The sequence below is a fragment of the Stegastes partitus genome, unplaced genomic scaffold (assembly GCF_000690725.1).
Source record: "Stegastes partitus isolate 25-593 unplaced genomic scaffold, Stegastes_partitus-1.0.2 Scaffold140, whole genome shotgun sequence".
Taxonomy (NCBI): domain Eukaryota; kingdom Metazoa; phylum Chordata; class Actinopteri; family Pomacentridae; genus Stegastes; species Stegastes partitus.
The window spans coordinates 288,974-306,775 of NW_007577871.1; the positions used below are offsets into that span (position 1 = coordinate 288,974).

Consider the following 17,802-nt stretch of genomic DNA (forward strand, 5'->3'; position numbering starts at 1 on the left):
TGTGCCACTTTATCTTGTGATAAACAAGTAGTCCACCTGATACATCGGCTCTCACAAAGTGCATGTTAGTGTGGGCTCCACCCTACACTTCGTATTAATATCAATGAATGATTACGCATTTACTTTTTCTAGATTTTTCTTTTATTGCAATTAAGTTAAACATTTCAATTGTGACAGGGAGTAGAACAACACAATATATTTACAAGTGCCCAAAAATATAGTTTACTGACTTTTTCATATTTGGCAACGTATAACTCTAATTAAACAATAGCAATATAGACTATTTCTTCATGAAAAAATACATTGTCCATTTCCACAACATATACTGGGCAAGGTATGTGACACACTTAGTAATTAGTTATATGACAGCGAGAACATGCTATAGCCTAAATACAAATAAAAGGAAAAGGTCTGGGAACATGAACCTTGTTTACAATAAGCTATGCTGAGGTCAGAGCTTCTTAGCTTTTTTCTGAATCCATTCTAGGTTCCAAAATTCAACTGACATGGAGATAATTAGTCAACCAACTCTGAAACAGGCAGTGATCAAGCTCAGGACAGAGCAGAATTTGGACATGGATGTGTCATGTATTAAATTGGGTGTATATCAGATCTGCATATTTGTGACACAGTCCCTCTAAAAGTTGGTAACACAGCACACACATGCACATGCACACATACAAAACCCAATGACATGGTCATCACAGAGATCAGAGGACTACATACACTTCTTCTGGATCACAAAACACTGCAGACTGTCCACTGCTACTTTAACAGAATTTTTGTTCGTTTTATAGAAACAGATCAACATCTTGTCGGGAGAAACTCTGTGAGTGAGTGTGAGTGAGACATGGAGAGTGATGTGGTTTGCCTAGCTAATTCAAAAGCCTATCAGCACTTCAAAAGTTCACTGTCTAACACTTTACATCTTTTATCAGAAATGTAAAAACATTTTATTTGTGGAGAAGTGACATGCTGTGCTATACTATTTACTGATCTCCCCAACAGTTTGGGGAAGACCATCTCCCACTTCAGTGCAGATTGCTACACAGTTGGTGAGCACACAGCTGCTGCTCATCAACAAACATGAGATATATCATTTGATAGTCTTACCTCATTCTTTCATAGTATAAGAATAATCATATTTCCTAAAATACTGAGCTATTACTTCAAGCATCAAGGGCCCCTGCCTGTGTTAATGGTATCCACAAAACTGCACAGCTAACCTACCAATAACAGCCACCATCGTTGTTTTTGCTCACCTGTGTTTTTTCCAGTGCTGCACCAGTAGAACAGTAGGTAAAGATTCCTGAGACCACACCATGAAAGAATGTGCAAGCCTTTTGTGTTCATGATATGGAGCTGAAGTGGGTGGGTGGGTAGCTTGACTGAAGCTGAAGTCTGACACAGTCAGCTTTGCTCTGAACACAGCACTAGACCTTTGTTCTCACCCTGAAACATCAACAGCTGCATGTGGGAACTGCTACATATCTTAGTTTGTGGCAGGCTGTAATTAAGTGTTCACATAGCAACAGCTATGAATCCCTTTTCAGGAGAACATCTGAAATCAAAGTGTGTACAAGTAGTTAGTATGTGGTAACAGCCTCTGAGATCTAAGATTGGGACAGTCCTGGTAAGATCTTGTGATTTCCTTACTTGCACATATTTGGGATGCTGCTCACATGCACTTTAAGCTATAGATGCAAAATTGAACTGCAGTGGATAGAGGAAGCACATGAATGGCTGAATTGTCACATTAAACGGGCACTCAAGTGATTTTACATCTCATCACATAAGCTATTTTCTCAGACATCTTAAGCATCAACTATCAATAAATTATTCAAACAATAATTTGATGGTGCTTATTGTACCCTTTTACAAAAAAAAAAAAAACATAAAAAAAACTGTTACATCTTAAGCTCAATGAGGGGAAGGACCACTGTCAGACATTCACATAAGACCACAGGTCTACAGTCAGAAGTTAAACATCAGTGCTTTCATCTCAAACTTCCAACAGCAGTCACCTATTATGCACACAGGCCTGCAGGATACTTTTAATAATCAACTGTTTTACATAAAAAATAGGCTAAATTGAATTCAGATATTTTAGAATCTCTGGCATATATTATTCAATTGCTCTGCATGCTGTCGAAAATAAAACATAAAACTACACTGTACTCAAATTCTCACAAACACAGTCTAATTGCTAGGGTCATGAGATAATTCAATTTAAGACTTAAGAGAATCAAAAATCAGTCAAGAAACCTTGGTGTTACAGGTGAGCATGCTTAAATGTAAGCTGTCCTCCATCCTTTCATTTGATAGCGTGTTTTTATTAATGTCGCTGAAATTCAGTCTGCTGTTGTTGGCCCATACTTACGCACAGAATAGAAACATTTAAAATTATTTTTTTTTGCTAAATATATTTATTTGCTTTTCTTCTTAGTCAGCTGCTAAGATGGATATAAAGCACAAATCTGTGTAATCAGTACAGACCTGGAGTCAGCACGTGGAAACACAAACACTTGAGCTGACAGGAACACAGTTAGTGGTATTTTCTGATTTTGGACAGAGCCAGACTTCCAAGTTAATTACCTTTAAAGCTCGCTGGTTAACTGGTGCATCCCATTTATTTATATTGTGTGGATGGGTTTTAGGAGGAATTGCGGAGCTACCTGTATGAAGACTGTGTTCATCAACAAGGTTCCAGCATAGAGCGGAAACAAAAATCATTTATGTTTTTTTAATTTCAGCTTGTATTCAGATTTAAGAGGCAGGATAAACATAGGCTAGGCTAACCACGGCCTGACATCAGCTCTGTACTGAATGCAGACATGAGATTGATATCAAATGTTGAAATTCATTAGCAGTCAATAACAGTATAACCTAATTAGCTGGATCAAAAGTCAAAGTAAAAGCCAAAGTTTAGAAGGACCACGAAATGTTTCCACACTGTTATGTTAATACTAATATATGCTATTATCTATTTCTTATTTTTGTTACATTGTAAGTTGTAGAGTAGATGTTCACTTAATGTTAAGAACGTGAGGCTTATACAAGACCATATGACACAAAAATGACCAAACTGGAATCAAAAATCAGGAATGTACAGAGGGACACAAGAAATAAGCCCACAGAAATGTACAGGAAAACTATGAGATCTCCATGAATGTGGAGTGATCACTAAGTATCTTGTTAGAGGTCTGATGCAATGTTTTTGCCTTATAGTTTGTTCTAGAACAGCTGCAGAAGACTGGAATGAATGAACCTTGCTTGTGATGTGTAATGAGGTATTTTAAAGTATTTTAGTGAGCTTTTACTTTGATACATCTGTCTATTTTTGTTCTAAAGTACCCCATTCTGAGAGATGACACAGTGTAAGAGGTGTGGAGCTATTTCTAAAATTTTAGTAACGATGACTTGTGCATGTCAGGATTGTTATGTACTCTCTGTAGAGGGTCATGAGCAGAAGGTGGACTGCAGCTGCTTGAAGGCAGCTTGCCGCTGCTTTTTTTCCACTTCCTGTCTTTTGCGTTCTTCTTTTTCCTCTCGAATCTCAGCTTCAAACTTACTGCCCACAGACAGAGCCTGCACCTGGTAAACACAAAATGACAATAGTTCTTTACATCAACACACATCATCCTGAAGTCTCAAGTAGCCCTGTATGACTGCCTTACTGTCAGCTGGCTTTAATTTTATGTGGCATCTTTGGACAAATTGTCCTAAGTAGACACAGTATATAAACACGTCTTTTATCAAACAACAGCTCTTATAATCGAAATGAAACATGATGCTGGAGGAAAACACTGTTATCTTTTAGACTTATGTTCTCGCATTTGTTTTGGAGGCTTATGGTTTTCTTAGATTTATTGACTTTTGTTTATTCACCAGTGAATGTTGCATAGATAGCTGTGTCCCCGGTTGTGAATACATTTACTTTAGAGCAGGCCTGGCCAACCTGTGGCTCACAAGCCGCATGCAGCTCTTTGCCTGTTTTTTTTTTTTAAATGTGTATGTGTATGCACATTCGCTTAGCTTGAGTTCAATTTCATGTCACGCAAATACACGTCGTTGCACGCTTTGGGAGGGAAAACCTTATTGTTGAATATTGTGTCAAGCTCACTCTCAAAATAGCAGGAAGAAATGCACAGCAAAACGAAAATATGAAGATGAACACAGGACGTTTTTAACAGAATGGGAGAATTTTGTTTTTTTTTGTTGAACGCAATGACAAGCCATTCTGCCTTTTATGTCAGGGATCATTAGCGCATTTCAAGGCTTCAAATCTTCAGCAGCACTTCAGCTCACTCCATGCTAACATCGACCAGGAATTTCCAATGATTTTCGCAAGCACAAGTTGGTCACGTTGAAAAGTCATGCAGAAAAGCAGATACAGTTGTTCCAAAAATGTACAAAGCACTCAGAGACCTTAACGCTTGCACCGTATCAACTGGCTCGGAACATTGTACAGGTTAAAAAGTCATACAATGAAGGAGAGTTCCTTAAAAAATGCCTCAGTGACGTTAAAATCTTGTCTCCTGAAAACGACAAACTAAAAGGAATGGTATCAGACATCCAACTGTCCCGCCACACTGTTGAACACAGAATGTCGGACATTAACATGGCTATTGAATCATAGCTGCAGTCTGACCTTCAAACGTGAGTATTTTAGTGTCGCATTGGATGAGTGTTGTGACATACAAGACAAGCCTCAGGTGGTGATATTTGTGGGGTTTGTGTCAAACGATTGTGTGATCAAAGAAGAACTACTTGATATTGTGCCATTGAAAGACAGAACCCGTGGCACAGATGTGAAAGAAACAATGATGGCTGCATTTGTGAAAGCAAATCTGCCCATACCAGAGCTAACTGCAATAGCCACGGATGGAGCGTCAGCCATGATCGGATCTGTGAACGAGTTTGTGGGGCTGTGCAAAGCTGACCAAACATTTCCCGAGTTTGGGAATTTCTACTGCATCATCCACAGGGAGCAACTCGTGTCTAAATCATTGAATTTAGACAATGTCATGAAGCCTGTGATGGAATTTTTCACCTACATCCGCACACATGTGCTTAACCACAGGCAATTCAAGAAAGGGGAAAGGGGATTAATAAAGTTTTATTCAAATTCTATTCTATTCTAATTCTATTTTCTCGCTTCTTTGAGCTTTTGGATGACGTGAAACTGTTCATGGAGGAGAAGGACTATTCCGAGCTCTTGGACCTCAAGTGGATATGCTGTGATTATGGATCTTGCCTTTTTGGTCGACATGCTGTGTCTCTTGGACAGACTGAACCTGACCCTGCAGGGTTAGTTAAAAATACTGCCTGACCTGGTGCACAGTGTGTTTGCGTTTGCTAACAAACTGAAGCTGTTCAAAACGCATATTCAAAAGGGAGATTTAACGCATTTTCCCACTCTGCTAAAAGCCAGCGGGCAAGTCACCAGCACTGCCCTGAATAAGCAAACAGCCAGATATGCAACACTGGTTGAAAACCTGCACGAAAGCTTTGCGAACCGGTTCTGTGATCTACAAATGAAAAGGCCACAGATTACGTTCATCGTTGACCCGTTTAATGCGGAGACCGACTGTTTGAAAGCCCCACTAGTCACAGATGAGGCTGCGGCTGAGTTGCAGATGATTGATCTTTGTGAAGAGGACCAACTGAAACCTGCTTTAAAGGGAAGGGAACATTGAGTTCTGGAAAAGTGTGCCGATGGAAAAATACTCCAACGTCAAACGGGCTGCGCTTAAGATACTGTTAATGTTTGGGTCAACATACGTCTGTGAGTGTGTTTTCTACCTTGAAAGCAGGCTAGATTAAGTATAAGAAAACACACAGTAAAAACTGTCATCATACCTTGGCTTCGAAGAAGTCCTTAGCCCCCATCACTCCCTCAGAGGAGACATTGATCTCAGACAGTCTGGCCAGAGCCATCAGACCACTCTCCTCCTGCAACTCTCCAGCTGCAGCTCTCCGAAAGATAAGCAGGAACTGCAGCAGAGAAGTTAGTTCAAATATATATATTCAGTCAAGAAAATGACATCTCTTGAGACTAGCTTGTGACCTTACTGCGTTCCAAACTGAGTCACCTAAGGCTGGGCTCAAACTACAGGAATTTTAAAATCCGAACAGATTTTGAAATAAGGTGCATCATTCACATAAAGAAAACTTCAGAGATATTCTTGTCTCTAATCTCAGACAGGCACACACTAAAAGACTGGAAATGAATGGTGCAATACAGAAGAAGAAGGCTAAACAAGTCTGGAGGAGAAAATATTTCAAAAGATGCAGTCAATATGGTTTCTCTATTTTTCAGAGAGAAATGGACGTAAGATCTTAACTATCAGTTTTAAACTTGTAGTTAATTTTAGCCTTAATAGGTAAAATGTTTATTTGTGCTTGGCAATAGCATCCACTGCCAGTAGCGTGGTAATCATAACTATCCTCATTTTAACTTGTAAATACCAAGGCAACCTGATGAGTCTGTGAACACTTTGGGAGGTTTAGAACTGGATCTGCAAAACCCCACAAATAATCTGGGCCAAACATTTGGTCGAATTAGGATCCCAGCCCTTTCCTTTCCAACCTTCAAACTTCCTCATCAGTTGTTGAGAGGGGTGCCAATCAACAAACTGAAAAATATGACATTTTTTAAAATGTTCTATTTTTTTAAGTTGTAGTGTATGCAAATACAAGACATACTGTACAACAGGTATTATTGCCATCTGCAATTGACTTTTGCTGTGTTCATTAACACATACTTTATATCTCTGTGTATACGTCATATCTCTTTGAATTGTACAATTTGCAGTATTTATCACATCATCCACACATCAACATTTAAACTGTACTTGATACATAAAAGTCTAAAAATGATGTTGTTAGTTTCACAGTGCTTAAGATGGTTTCTTATGTGGAAATATTATGTGAGTGACCATCTTAGTACAAGTATTTACCCGCTATTTAAAGATCTCATATGCAGAAAATGCACTTTTATTGTGTTTTGTATTTTTAAAACCCTGAAGGTGTAGAATAAAAGCTGTGAGCATAAGATACTTATTACATATTTTATTACTAAAAAAGATTGCTAAGAGACAATGCTTGTTTATTGTTCTATGTGATTTGTTTGTCTGTTCTCCATCTGCTACCCTGCCATCCCCACCCCAACCATGTTCCCCATCCCCATTATCCCCACTCTCACCCGAACCGATTGAGGCAGATGTCTGCCTTCCCTGAGCCTGGTTCTGTCAAAGGCTTTATTCATCCGTGCTAAAGGGGAGATTTTTTGGTTACTTCCCAGCTTAAAGGAAATCCAAAGGAACCTTTGGATTGTTGGGTTCTTTGTTTTCGGTTTAAAATTTGTAAGGTCACCACCTTAGTGTTTTGAGATGATATGTTGTGAATTGTTGCTCTAAAAATACATTTGAATTGAATTACACAATATGGAACCTTGACAGATCATCCTCTCACCTCTCTAAAGCTCAGTTTGCCATCAAAATCTTCGTCCACCTCTTTGATCATATTCTTGAGACCCAGGTGGGTTTGTGGCGCTCCCAGCTTCTCCATCATCAGCTTTAGCTCCATTAGGTCGATGAACCCGTCTTTACCAGTGTCATACCTACAAACCACAAAATGCACACAGTGTCAGGTCTAGATGGGCAAGGATAATGATGGCACGGCACAAAGCCATGTTTCCATGTTCTGTAACTTCTTCCACCTTGACACATGGATTTTGGTGCCAGAAATCTCAAAAAAATGTTACATCTGATCACATGTGCATAAACACCTACTTGCAATAGAGAGAAAAAAAAAGCAAGTGAGCCAGAAAGAAAGAAATACAATCTAATAAACAATACAGCAAAGCTGACCAATTAATAGCTCTGGTGAGAATGAGAGCGATGCTTTAAAGTTCAAACTCTGCCTGCCTGATTACACACCGCATGATCAAAGCACTTATAGATTCACCGTGGCTCCACTTGGGTACAAATAGACTGACTGCATATACAAATACATACAGTTGTACAATAAGTTATTTAAACATTTTCCATTCAAAGTATATAAATATACTTCATATAAATGCTTTGTTGATAAAGCCCCACACTATTTTTGAAATCTCTACCTGAAAAAACCTTGTACTCTAAGGCCAAAATTAATCTTGGGCTCTATGGATAAAAGACACTTGAGAGATTTTTGAAATATAATTCTTCTCTGTGCCCTCATTACTTCTAATTATTACTAATCTTTCCTGAATAAAACATTTTGTACACATCAAGTTATTGTTAAATCTTTACATCAATGCAAAACTCTGGTATGCAATTTAAAACAACTATTCATCAGCATGCAAGGTGAATAAATACCATGCTGTACCAAAAAAGGGGATGGGGAGGTGCCATTAATTCACATCTTGGTGTGTGTGTGTGTGTGTGTGTGTGTGTGTTAAGGCAGATGGCCGCCCTCCCTGAGCCTGGTTCTGTAGGACATTTATTTTTGTCCTTCCCAATAAAGGGAAGGTTTTTTTGTTCCTTTCCACTGCTGCCAAGTGCTTGCTCAAAAGGAAGTCAAAGGAAACTTTGCATTTGTTGGATAGTCTGTCAAAAATGTATCTTCACCTTAGTATGCAAAGTGCTGTGAGATGACATATGCTGTGAACTGAACTAAACTGGCAATGATGATAACATAGGAGATAATATGGGATGGGAGCATGGTGCATAAGCCCACAACTTTTGTCAATAGAAATGTTTAGTATGCCAAACAGGAGGGAGATTACACCTATTGCTCGTAAGAGTCTCGTCTGAGCCTCATTGTTCTGCAGCTTCCCTGTTAGTTATGGCTGCCTGAGCTTTTGGCTTACTTACTTTCTCTGCTACCATGCTTTCTGTGCTCCCCTATGATGACCTGTTCAGCTCAAAGAGCTTCCAGAAGCAGGACAGAAAATACACGGTACTAATGTAGCTCATAGTAACTTCAAAATAGTAAAAGTTGCTCCTATACTTCAGTGACTATCAATATAAAGCTACCAAAAATAGCTTTAACTAAAACTAAATCTGACTTTGGGCGGCTGTGGCTCAGGTGGTGGAGCGGTTGTCCTCTGATCGTAAGGTTGGCTGTTCGATCCCCGCCCCCTCCACAGTCGAAGTGTCCTTGGGCAAGACATTGAACCTGAAGTTGCTCAATGGCAGGCTAGCGCCTTGCATAGCAGCTCTGTCACCATTGGTGTGTGAATGTGTGAATGAGAAAACATTGTGAAGCCCTTTGAGTGCTGTTAAGGTAGAAAAGTGCTATATAAGTGCAGTCCATTTATCATTTGGTAAATTACACAGGCATATCTGGAAATACTTAAAACTTGTTCTAAATAATTCTAAACTCATGGCAATAAAATCCTAACAGTGCCTATTACAGAAAACTGAAATATACAGTGCATTTGTGCAATAAACCCAAGTGAAATTCATTTATGGAAATATTCTTAAATTTGTGTTCTTAGTATCATTGTGTTCTTCTGTTTTTCTTATTTATACTGTATATATAGTGTATACTTGCCTCTTTAATTTATAGTTATATTTTTGTTGTTTTTCTACTGTCACTTTGCTGCTGTGACATTGCAGATTTCCCCTTGAGGGAGTAATAAAGGATATTCTATTCTTTTCTATTCTATTCTATTTAAGCCAAAAGCTCTCTGAAGAGGAAAACTAGGTCACGAGGCAGTGAATGTCCCATCCAAATGTGGACCAAATGTGTGAATGGGATTAGTGCAGCAAAGGAAGGGAACTAAAGAGATTGGAGAAAGGGTCACTGAATCTCCTACATGGCAAACAATTTGGGAATTTTTCTGGGGAAAAATGCAAAGTCCAAGCATTGAGTATAGTCTCAAGAAACAGTAAGTCATTGTCATCTGACTAACCACCAGTGCAAACCTAAGTACAAGGACACATTATTAAAAGCATGAGGGTCTGAGATAGCACAGCCACAGTCTGTTTAGCTACCAGATAGGCCAAGCACATAGTTTCTTTTCCTGATACGCAACTATGTGTATTCAGTTAAAGGTGTATGTGTGCAGTCATTTAACAGAAACCCTACATACCACATTATTCTAGCTAAAACAAGGTATTCGCCAAAGAATCTACAGCACCTTTGTGAGGCTGTGCTATGTCGATGTCTGCATCAAGCCGTTTACATTTTAAAACAGTATTTTTGTGTGAAAGCAATCCACAGTTGTGTGTCCAGGTTGTTTCTGGAAAGCCCTCTGTCTACAGCTGAACCTGTTCATCTTTCTCTTTCGAGTTGACAGGGAATGAGGCAGTATCGCAGAAAACACCTCATAAGGAAAGAGACTGATAGACTGACAAAATCATCATTTCACGGTAAGGATAATACTGGACAAAATCAGTATAAATAGAAAATCATGATAAGAGCTGTTCTGTTCTTCTCATTGCTTTATTGCCATTTTAAAAGAAATTGTAATTTAAGAGTTACAGATGACAAAATTGTCTTCTTAGCTATGCTGCCTTGGCAATACATAGTATGTTCTGTATCCCCCCTGCATGTTCTGGTCACATATTGTGTTGCAATGCAGCCCAAATTCGCAGTATAGTTATTGATATTAACATATTTTTCTGTTGCGTTGTCACATAACGAATCATTTGATCTGGGCACACAAACACAACAGGGTACCCAGTCGTCTGAAGCTGCTGTATTGCTGATACGACTATTTCTATTTGATCAAGCAGTCATCTGACAAAGTCCGCATAAATCCAGTTCTACTGTATGTTCAGCTGTATTTGTCTTTAAAATTAGCACAGAAAAAGTAATTGGCAACTGAGTTTGTCATTATTCTGCTACACAGAGCCTGACCCTCATTGGCTTCATTTATTTCATCATACTGGGAAAGGTCACCTGACCTTGTACACTCTGAAACGCCAATCCAGGCTGTGTCCGAAATCAGTCACAACACACGATGGAGTGTGTTGACCATTTTATGGTGCTGTCCAAATGTAAAGTTACAATTGTTGAAAATATTAAAATTACAAGCAATAATTTATATTAATATGCTTAATGGAAGCTGAGTGATGCACTGCAACACAAAAAGTGTTTATGAAAGTTACTTTAATTTATTAGTTTTGAAAATTAAGCGAGCTGGAGCACCATTACATCTTTCTAAAATCCCAAAAACACTCTGCTCTAACTTACAGACACATCATTATAGCATATAGATATATCCTGAATGATACATTGATATACTTGTGAATTCATCTTTCCCTTAATGATGGTGAGCTTTCAAAATGATAATGCTGCCTCTGCCATACTTCATCTTGGAAAGAATGTTTTTATGTTGCTATGCAGTGTCCTTTTAGAACCATACCTAGAGTGATGTTTTCCTACTAAACATTTAAACTACGTTCAGCTTCTTGCCACCTTAAATCTAAATCCAATATTCCATCTCTTATAGGCCATTGGTTGCTTGGATCAGGAGCAGCTACCTTTGGGCAAGTAGAGAGCGTTATGGGGTTAAACTAGCAATTGGCCATCATGACAATAAGTGGTGTGGCGGCTACTGGCTTGATTCCAGCACCAATAATCCGCAAACAAATTCAACTTGACCTGGTCAGCACACTTACAGCTGTGCAGCACACTGTGCATGAGAAATGCTGAATAAAGAAACTGTGTCAGACTAGTTGTTATATAAATAATGGCATAACTGTTTGGTTTAAGTAATTATTAAAGGCTATTTGGTGCATAGCTTGGAACACTTGGTGTTCGCTTCATCAGTTTCCTAAATTTTAAATGTAACTGATCAGTTTGGTCAGTCTTGGCTGTCAAACAGCAAACAGCCCTCGTTCGTCATATTTTACGATTTATTTATTTGTTTGCTTGTTTTTTGGTTATGCTTAGCGAATGAGTCATCCGAGGTTAAGAGAGCCGCCCAGAGATCTCTCATCACGACACAACACGGGCTGCAGCTGCTCATAGTGCAGAGGGCCTGCAGTCAGCGTCACTGTGAATCAGTGAACGGGCTCACAGCATCCCTTCACCTGCAGGCTTTACGTCAGCAGCAGCACCTAATCTCATCACGAGCTTCAGCCTGCGTGCCCATTCAGCCCCAATCCCCACAACTGCAAGTAAACATGTCGGGCCGCTGCTACATGCGTAAACAGACAGACACAATAAGCAGTAGCCTTGGCCTCACCGTTTGAACATCGCCTCCATGTCCTTAATCTGCTTGCGAGAGAACTCTTTGAACTCCGTGTAGGGGTTAAAGACGCGGGTCGCTCGAGGAGCAGCATTTCCTTCATTGATGTCCAGTCTGCGGGTCAGTTTGGCGGACAGCTCGGAAGACGAATCGCCGCAGGCTGCCTCGGATTCCTGCGGTTTGGGCCGGACCGGGCTTTGTTCGGGCTCCGGCCTCGGCTCAGTTTCCTGCGTAGCGGCCAGTCGCGACTGCAGCTTCCTCGCCAGTTCTTCAGATGCCATGCTGAGAGAAAGACGCTGGTAAGTGAGGCTGTGAAACAGAATGGAGCCTGACAGCTTCCAGCAGCACTTCTGTCAAGTTCCCTGCACGCACGACAAAACACACACAACACAGTTCCTCTGGAGGCGCTTCACAATAAAAACCCGAACAAAGCTGACCTGCTCATAACATTTCTTCTCTTATGAACTGAAACAAATACGTTTTATTTGGCTTCCACATCTATGATCGCCACTAATTTTCAGTCAATCATTTGGAAAAATAAAATGATAAATAAACAGAAAAACGATGCTGGCTTGAGATCCAGAAGATGGCAGTAATGCTCCATGAATCATCTTTATGGCTGCGTTTGTGTTCACAAGCAAGGAATGCGACTTTGAAGTTCACTATAACAGACAGACGGCTGATTGAAACAGGAACAACAAAGCTGAACAAATAAACATTTAAATATCTAACACACAAGCAGGCCATTAAAAGGTTCTATAAAAAATGATTGTCATTTTAAGCATATATCGTTATATAGTTATATTGCTGATACATGATGTACCATTTTATTGTTATTTTATTGTTATAATTTTAATTGTTAGAATTACACAAAATCTGGTCTACCCTTCAGCTATTCTGTGGAACCTTCACTTGGGTGTCCCAGTACCCTATGTAGGTCCTATAAATGTGTATTTCCCATCTTAGCTCTCCCCTTTTATTCATTATTCTGTAGGAGAGGTAAGCGAGACTGAGCCGCTGTAATCTGTGTGTTCTAATGTACGTAATTTCACTAATAATTTTACTTTCCCGGTTCCAACATGTTGTTGTATCATTTATTTCTGTAGGGGTACAAGTCTTTGCAACTGATTTTGTATATTTTTTTGTCGCATGTCAAGTTGAAATAAGGTCGCCTCCAAAAAGATCTATGCTTCGGCTGATATTCACAACATGATAGAGAATCCACAGGTCACACCTCACTGCTTCACTACTTCTAGTTATATGTTAGGGTATTATTTTCTTCTTTTGTCTGCTATGTCTTATCTTGAAAGCTTGAAATCTGCTTAAAGAAGGTTGATCAAGTTAAAAAGAAATTTTATAGTCTTGGGTACGGTTTTGATTGGCTAAAAAATGGGTCTATGGCTCCAACAAAGCCAATTCGTGAGTATCCCTGAGGTTGCCATGTCTGTGTAGATTGCGTAGATAATAGAGTCAGCTGGTTGTAAACCCAGTATTTTGATGTAACTTTGAAACGTTGGGCTGTCTGTTCTGGTTATAATTCTTAGGATCTTACGTTACCATGAGATGACACAAGTTGTGAATCGGCGCTATATAAATCAAATTGAATCGAATCGAATCGAATTGAGCTGTTCAAAATTGAATCCGCGACTTCTTCTGGCTGACTTCTGGAGCGTGGTTGTAGTGCTGTAGAATTTATTGACATAATAGTAGTGATCTAACTGACAAAACTGACAGTGTCAAGCTACAGTCTATGCTGTGGCTTTTATTCTGAAATACTGATAGTCCTTGAAGTGAAGATCTCTTTCAGGGGCTCTGGTTTAGTCAAAGCATCTCGTAAAACTTCCGTTTGGGGAATACAGCCTTCAATAAAAGTCAGTTTAAAAATTCATGACGCTGATGTGCAGTAAGACAATTTTATATATAAAATTACAGACCAGAAGCTGTGTGATATACCTTACCTCTGTGTGAAAATGAGCACAAGCAAACAGATCAATAGTAAATGGTCTGCACTTAGGCTACAATGGGGATGAGAGATATAGATGAAACATTGACAGTGATAACATGTTTAACTTCAGTTGATATCATTGTGTTGATGACTTTTAATTACCCGTTTTTAATAAATAACTAAAAATGTTTCATTTTAATTTAACCATCTTACTTTGAAAGTAACCACTTTAGCATATTTAAAAAGGTATGCAGTTATGTTAACACAACAATGAAAAACACACAAATGAAATCACAGAAATAGAAAAAAAGGATAAAGAAAGAGTAAAACCTGGAGGAGTATGGTGGGCAACCAGAGTGAAGCTAGTGCATTGATCCGAGGATAAGGTTCCTAGTGACTGGCCAGGACCATGTACTGCACCAGCCTCCCCATGCATCCTGATGTTAAGTCTGTCAGCCATCGGAACAGACTGTCTGTATCACTTAGATGGAGGTGGTGAGGGACACTGGGCTTTGGGTGTTTTTAGACTGCGAAATCCATCTCACAAAGACAGCCATTCGTCGACCACAGTTCCCCCTAGAAAAGAACCTCATCATCATGTTGTGCACCTAGACTGTCTATAAAAGATGAACATAGCCTCCAGGTCTGAAAAGTGAAGCCAACATTTAAGTACCTTAAACATTCATTATTTTGAGTAGCCAGCAGGACTCCTCTGCCTACAAAAATAAGTCTAATTGTATAGAAATATGAAAGCAGTCCTACTTCTCCCTTGATCTGTTACCTCACTTAACCTTTACCTAATGAGTTTATGATCTCAGTTTTGAGTTAAGGGATTTTTCTTTAATACAGCATGGTGTTGTTTAGTAAATTATTGTCTCATTTAGAGCAAAATAGATGATTAGGAAGGGAACGTTTTAAAAGAGGGTGGCACGCTGGTGACGCTGGTGGTTAGCACTGCCGCCTCATAGCTAGAATGTCTTGGATTTAAATCTCGGCCTGGAGTCTTTCTGTGAGGAGTTTGCATGTTCTCGTTGTGCCTGCGTGGGTTCTCACCGGGTGCTCCAGGTTCCTCCCACGGTCCATAGACATGCTGAGGTTAATTGGTGATTCTAAAATGTCCATAGATAAGATAAGATATTCAATTTTCAATTCAATTTTATTTGTATAGCGCATATTTACAACAAGTCATCGTGGTTAGCACAAATGAGTCATACCTGGGAGGCTGGGGTTTGAAACCTGCCGAGGGCTGCCACACCAGAAATGTATATTGATGTGCCTTTGAAACATTTTGTGCTTTTGATTTTCTGTATTCAGAGATTTTGCAGTTTACTGCTTAAATGGTTGTAGAGATGCTGCATGAGGGACCAGATGGTGAAGATGTTCTGATTCTGAGTCTGAACTCTCTGGTGATGATGGTGACCCAGTCTGTGCCTCAGGGTCAAGCTAGAGTTGTGGGTGTGTCTTGGAATCCAGCTCTCCTGAATGAAGAAGACTTCTCTGATGACAGAAGGCTCATCTGATGAGTCCTCTGAAGAGGAAACTCAGACCCAGTCAAACAGATTTGAGTAAAAATAGGTCTTAGTGGAATGAGAATGCGCTCACTCAGGGCAGAACAAGAAGTCATAACATTCTGAGGAGCTGCCCAGGACCTACACCTGGACCAGCATGTAACAGCCAGAAGTGATTTCTCTTTATGTAGCCTCTCAACACCATAAATAAGGTGTAATAACCATTCAATATGGACCAGCTGATCAGAAGTTCTAGGTCGCTCAGGAGAAATGGGTACCGGACAGCAAAGGTGACAAAAGACACGGACTCAGGAGTTGCGTTTGAAAGGTAAAATTAAATATTTATTTTCTCATCTTTCAAGTAGCCCCCTTTTTTTCTCAACTGTATACTCTTTAAAACAACATTCAAGGTGTAACAAACTCCAATGATGATGCACTCAACTCCACATCAAGAAAAAAATGAACTTCTTTCCACTTTAACACTTGTCTTTACTCTCTCGCTCTCTCTCTCTCTTTTTTATTTTTTTTAGATATTGAACCAGGAATACAGCCATCAGGTAAGTGTAACTATTTGCATTTTATTAATTTTAGGTTTTCTATTTGGTTGAAATAGTATTCTAGTTCACTATTGATGGTCAGGCACTTGTAAAGTTTGTCATATTTAGTGGTTATTTCTAATTTTATGAACCTTATTTAGGGTGCCTCTATTTTAACAGGTGATTCCTTTAATCATTTTTTTTCTTTCAGAACTTGAAACACCAACTAGTTCCTTTAGTGAGACTCAGCAACCCAAAAACAGGTAAGTCAAATAAAATAAAACAATGCACATTTCAAACAAAACAATTCAAAACAAGCTCACCACACACAGTAATGTCAACAAATCAGTGAATCCGACATTCAGTTCAATGAGTTAACAAGTCTATTCATCAGTTCAACTCAGATTTTGATATCCTTTGATCCTTTTGTAATGCTTTAATGTCTTCTCATTCCATGAATTTCCTTGCAGTCTACTGTGTGGAGCAATTGAACTCTATTGTCCTACCACTCTTGTTGATTGTTGATCCAACGTGGGGCATTAAATGCAATTCTCCTACCGCTCCTTATCAAACTTCAAGAATCAAGCATCTCTCTCCCGATTCATCTCATGGATTGGCTCGCCACTCCAGGACCAACTGCACCTCTGTCCATCAGAAGCCAGCGAGGCTGAAGATTCGAATCTTCTGTCGGATCACACTCTCGCCGAACGATGAAGGTCAACGCGAGGAAGAAGAGAAGAGGAGAGAAGAGAGACCTGGCCTTGACCCACAAAACCAGGAGAACTGTCACTGCACAGCTCAATTGTGTTTATATATATATATATATACACACACACACACACACACACACATGCAACGCTCACTGTATCCTGTTACTTCAACAAAATAAATCATTGTAATTCCCACCTCAACAGTTTGTAATGTCATATTTCATTTAGATGCAATTTTGTTATGACAATTATCCACACATAGTATATAGTCCTGCTTCAATTCACTTAAGCTTGAGCTAATAATGGACCCTTTTGGTCACAGAACGGCTAACAAATGATGTTTAACTCTACAACTCAGCAAAACATCAGTTCATCTCAACATTAACATTAGCTCACACACCAACTTCATAAACGCACCTTTTAAACTCAATTATAGCTGTTAGCAGCCTAACACTGATGAGTGACAGAACCACCATTAACAATTAAAGAGGGCAAATGCAGCTAACACGGCGCGGCTAACACAACACAGCCAACACCATGTAGTCAGCGCGCGGTTGCTAGCGCGACTTAGCTCGTAACGCTAGCACGGCGGACGTTACTACCAATACATCAGTCACCGTCAGCTTTAAAACACATTTCCACATTATTTCATTATGCTTAACGGTTCCTTAGCTTCCCGTTATTTTCACAGCACGCTACAAGTGGCACATCAGTATCTCAGTCAACTCATAGACTGTATAAAAGATGGAGGTAGCAACCGGCCCTGAAAAATGAAGCCAACCCGGAAGTGTCAAAAACCTCCGTCTGCCAGCTGCTGGCTCCAAAAAGCCCTGGCTCCCATAGACTTGAATTGAAAAAGAAGCGATCACAGATCACCAAATACCGCATTCCTACAGCTCAGGAATTTTTTCTT

General features: G+C 39.5%; 1 protein-coding gene across 1 annotated transcript; it reads right to left on the reverse strand.

Annotated features, from left to right (window-relative positions):
- Positions 1-118: 118 nt before the first annotated feature.
- On the reverse strand, positions 119-12,552 carry efhd1 (EF-hand domain family, member D1). The gene is made up of 4 exons (XM_008278978.1): positions 12,188-12,552; positions 7,477-7,624; positions 5,863-5,997; positions 119-3,594 (listed from the first exon to the last, which is right to left on the reverse strand). The coding sequence occupies exons 1-4, from the start codon at positions 12,469-12,471 to the stop codon at positions 3,460-3,462; spliced, it is 702 nt and encodes a 233-aa protein (XP_008277200.1). The 5' UTR covers positions 12,472-12,552; the 3' UTR covers positions 119-3,459.
- Positions 12,553-17,802: the final 5,250 nt, after the last annotated feature.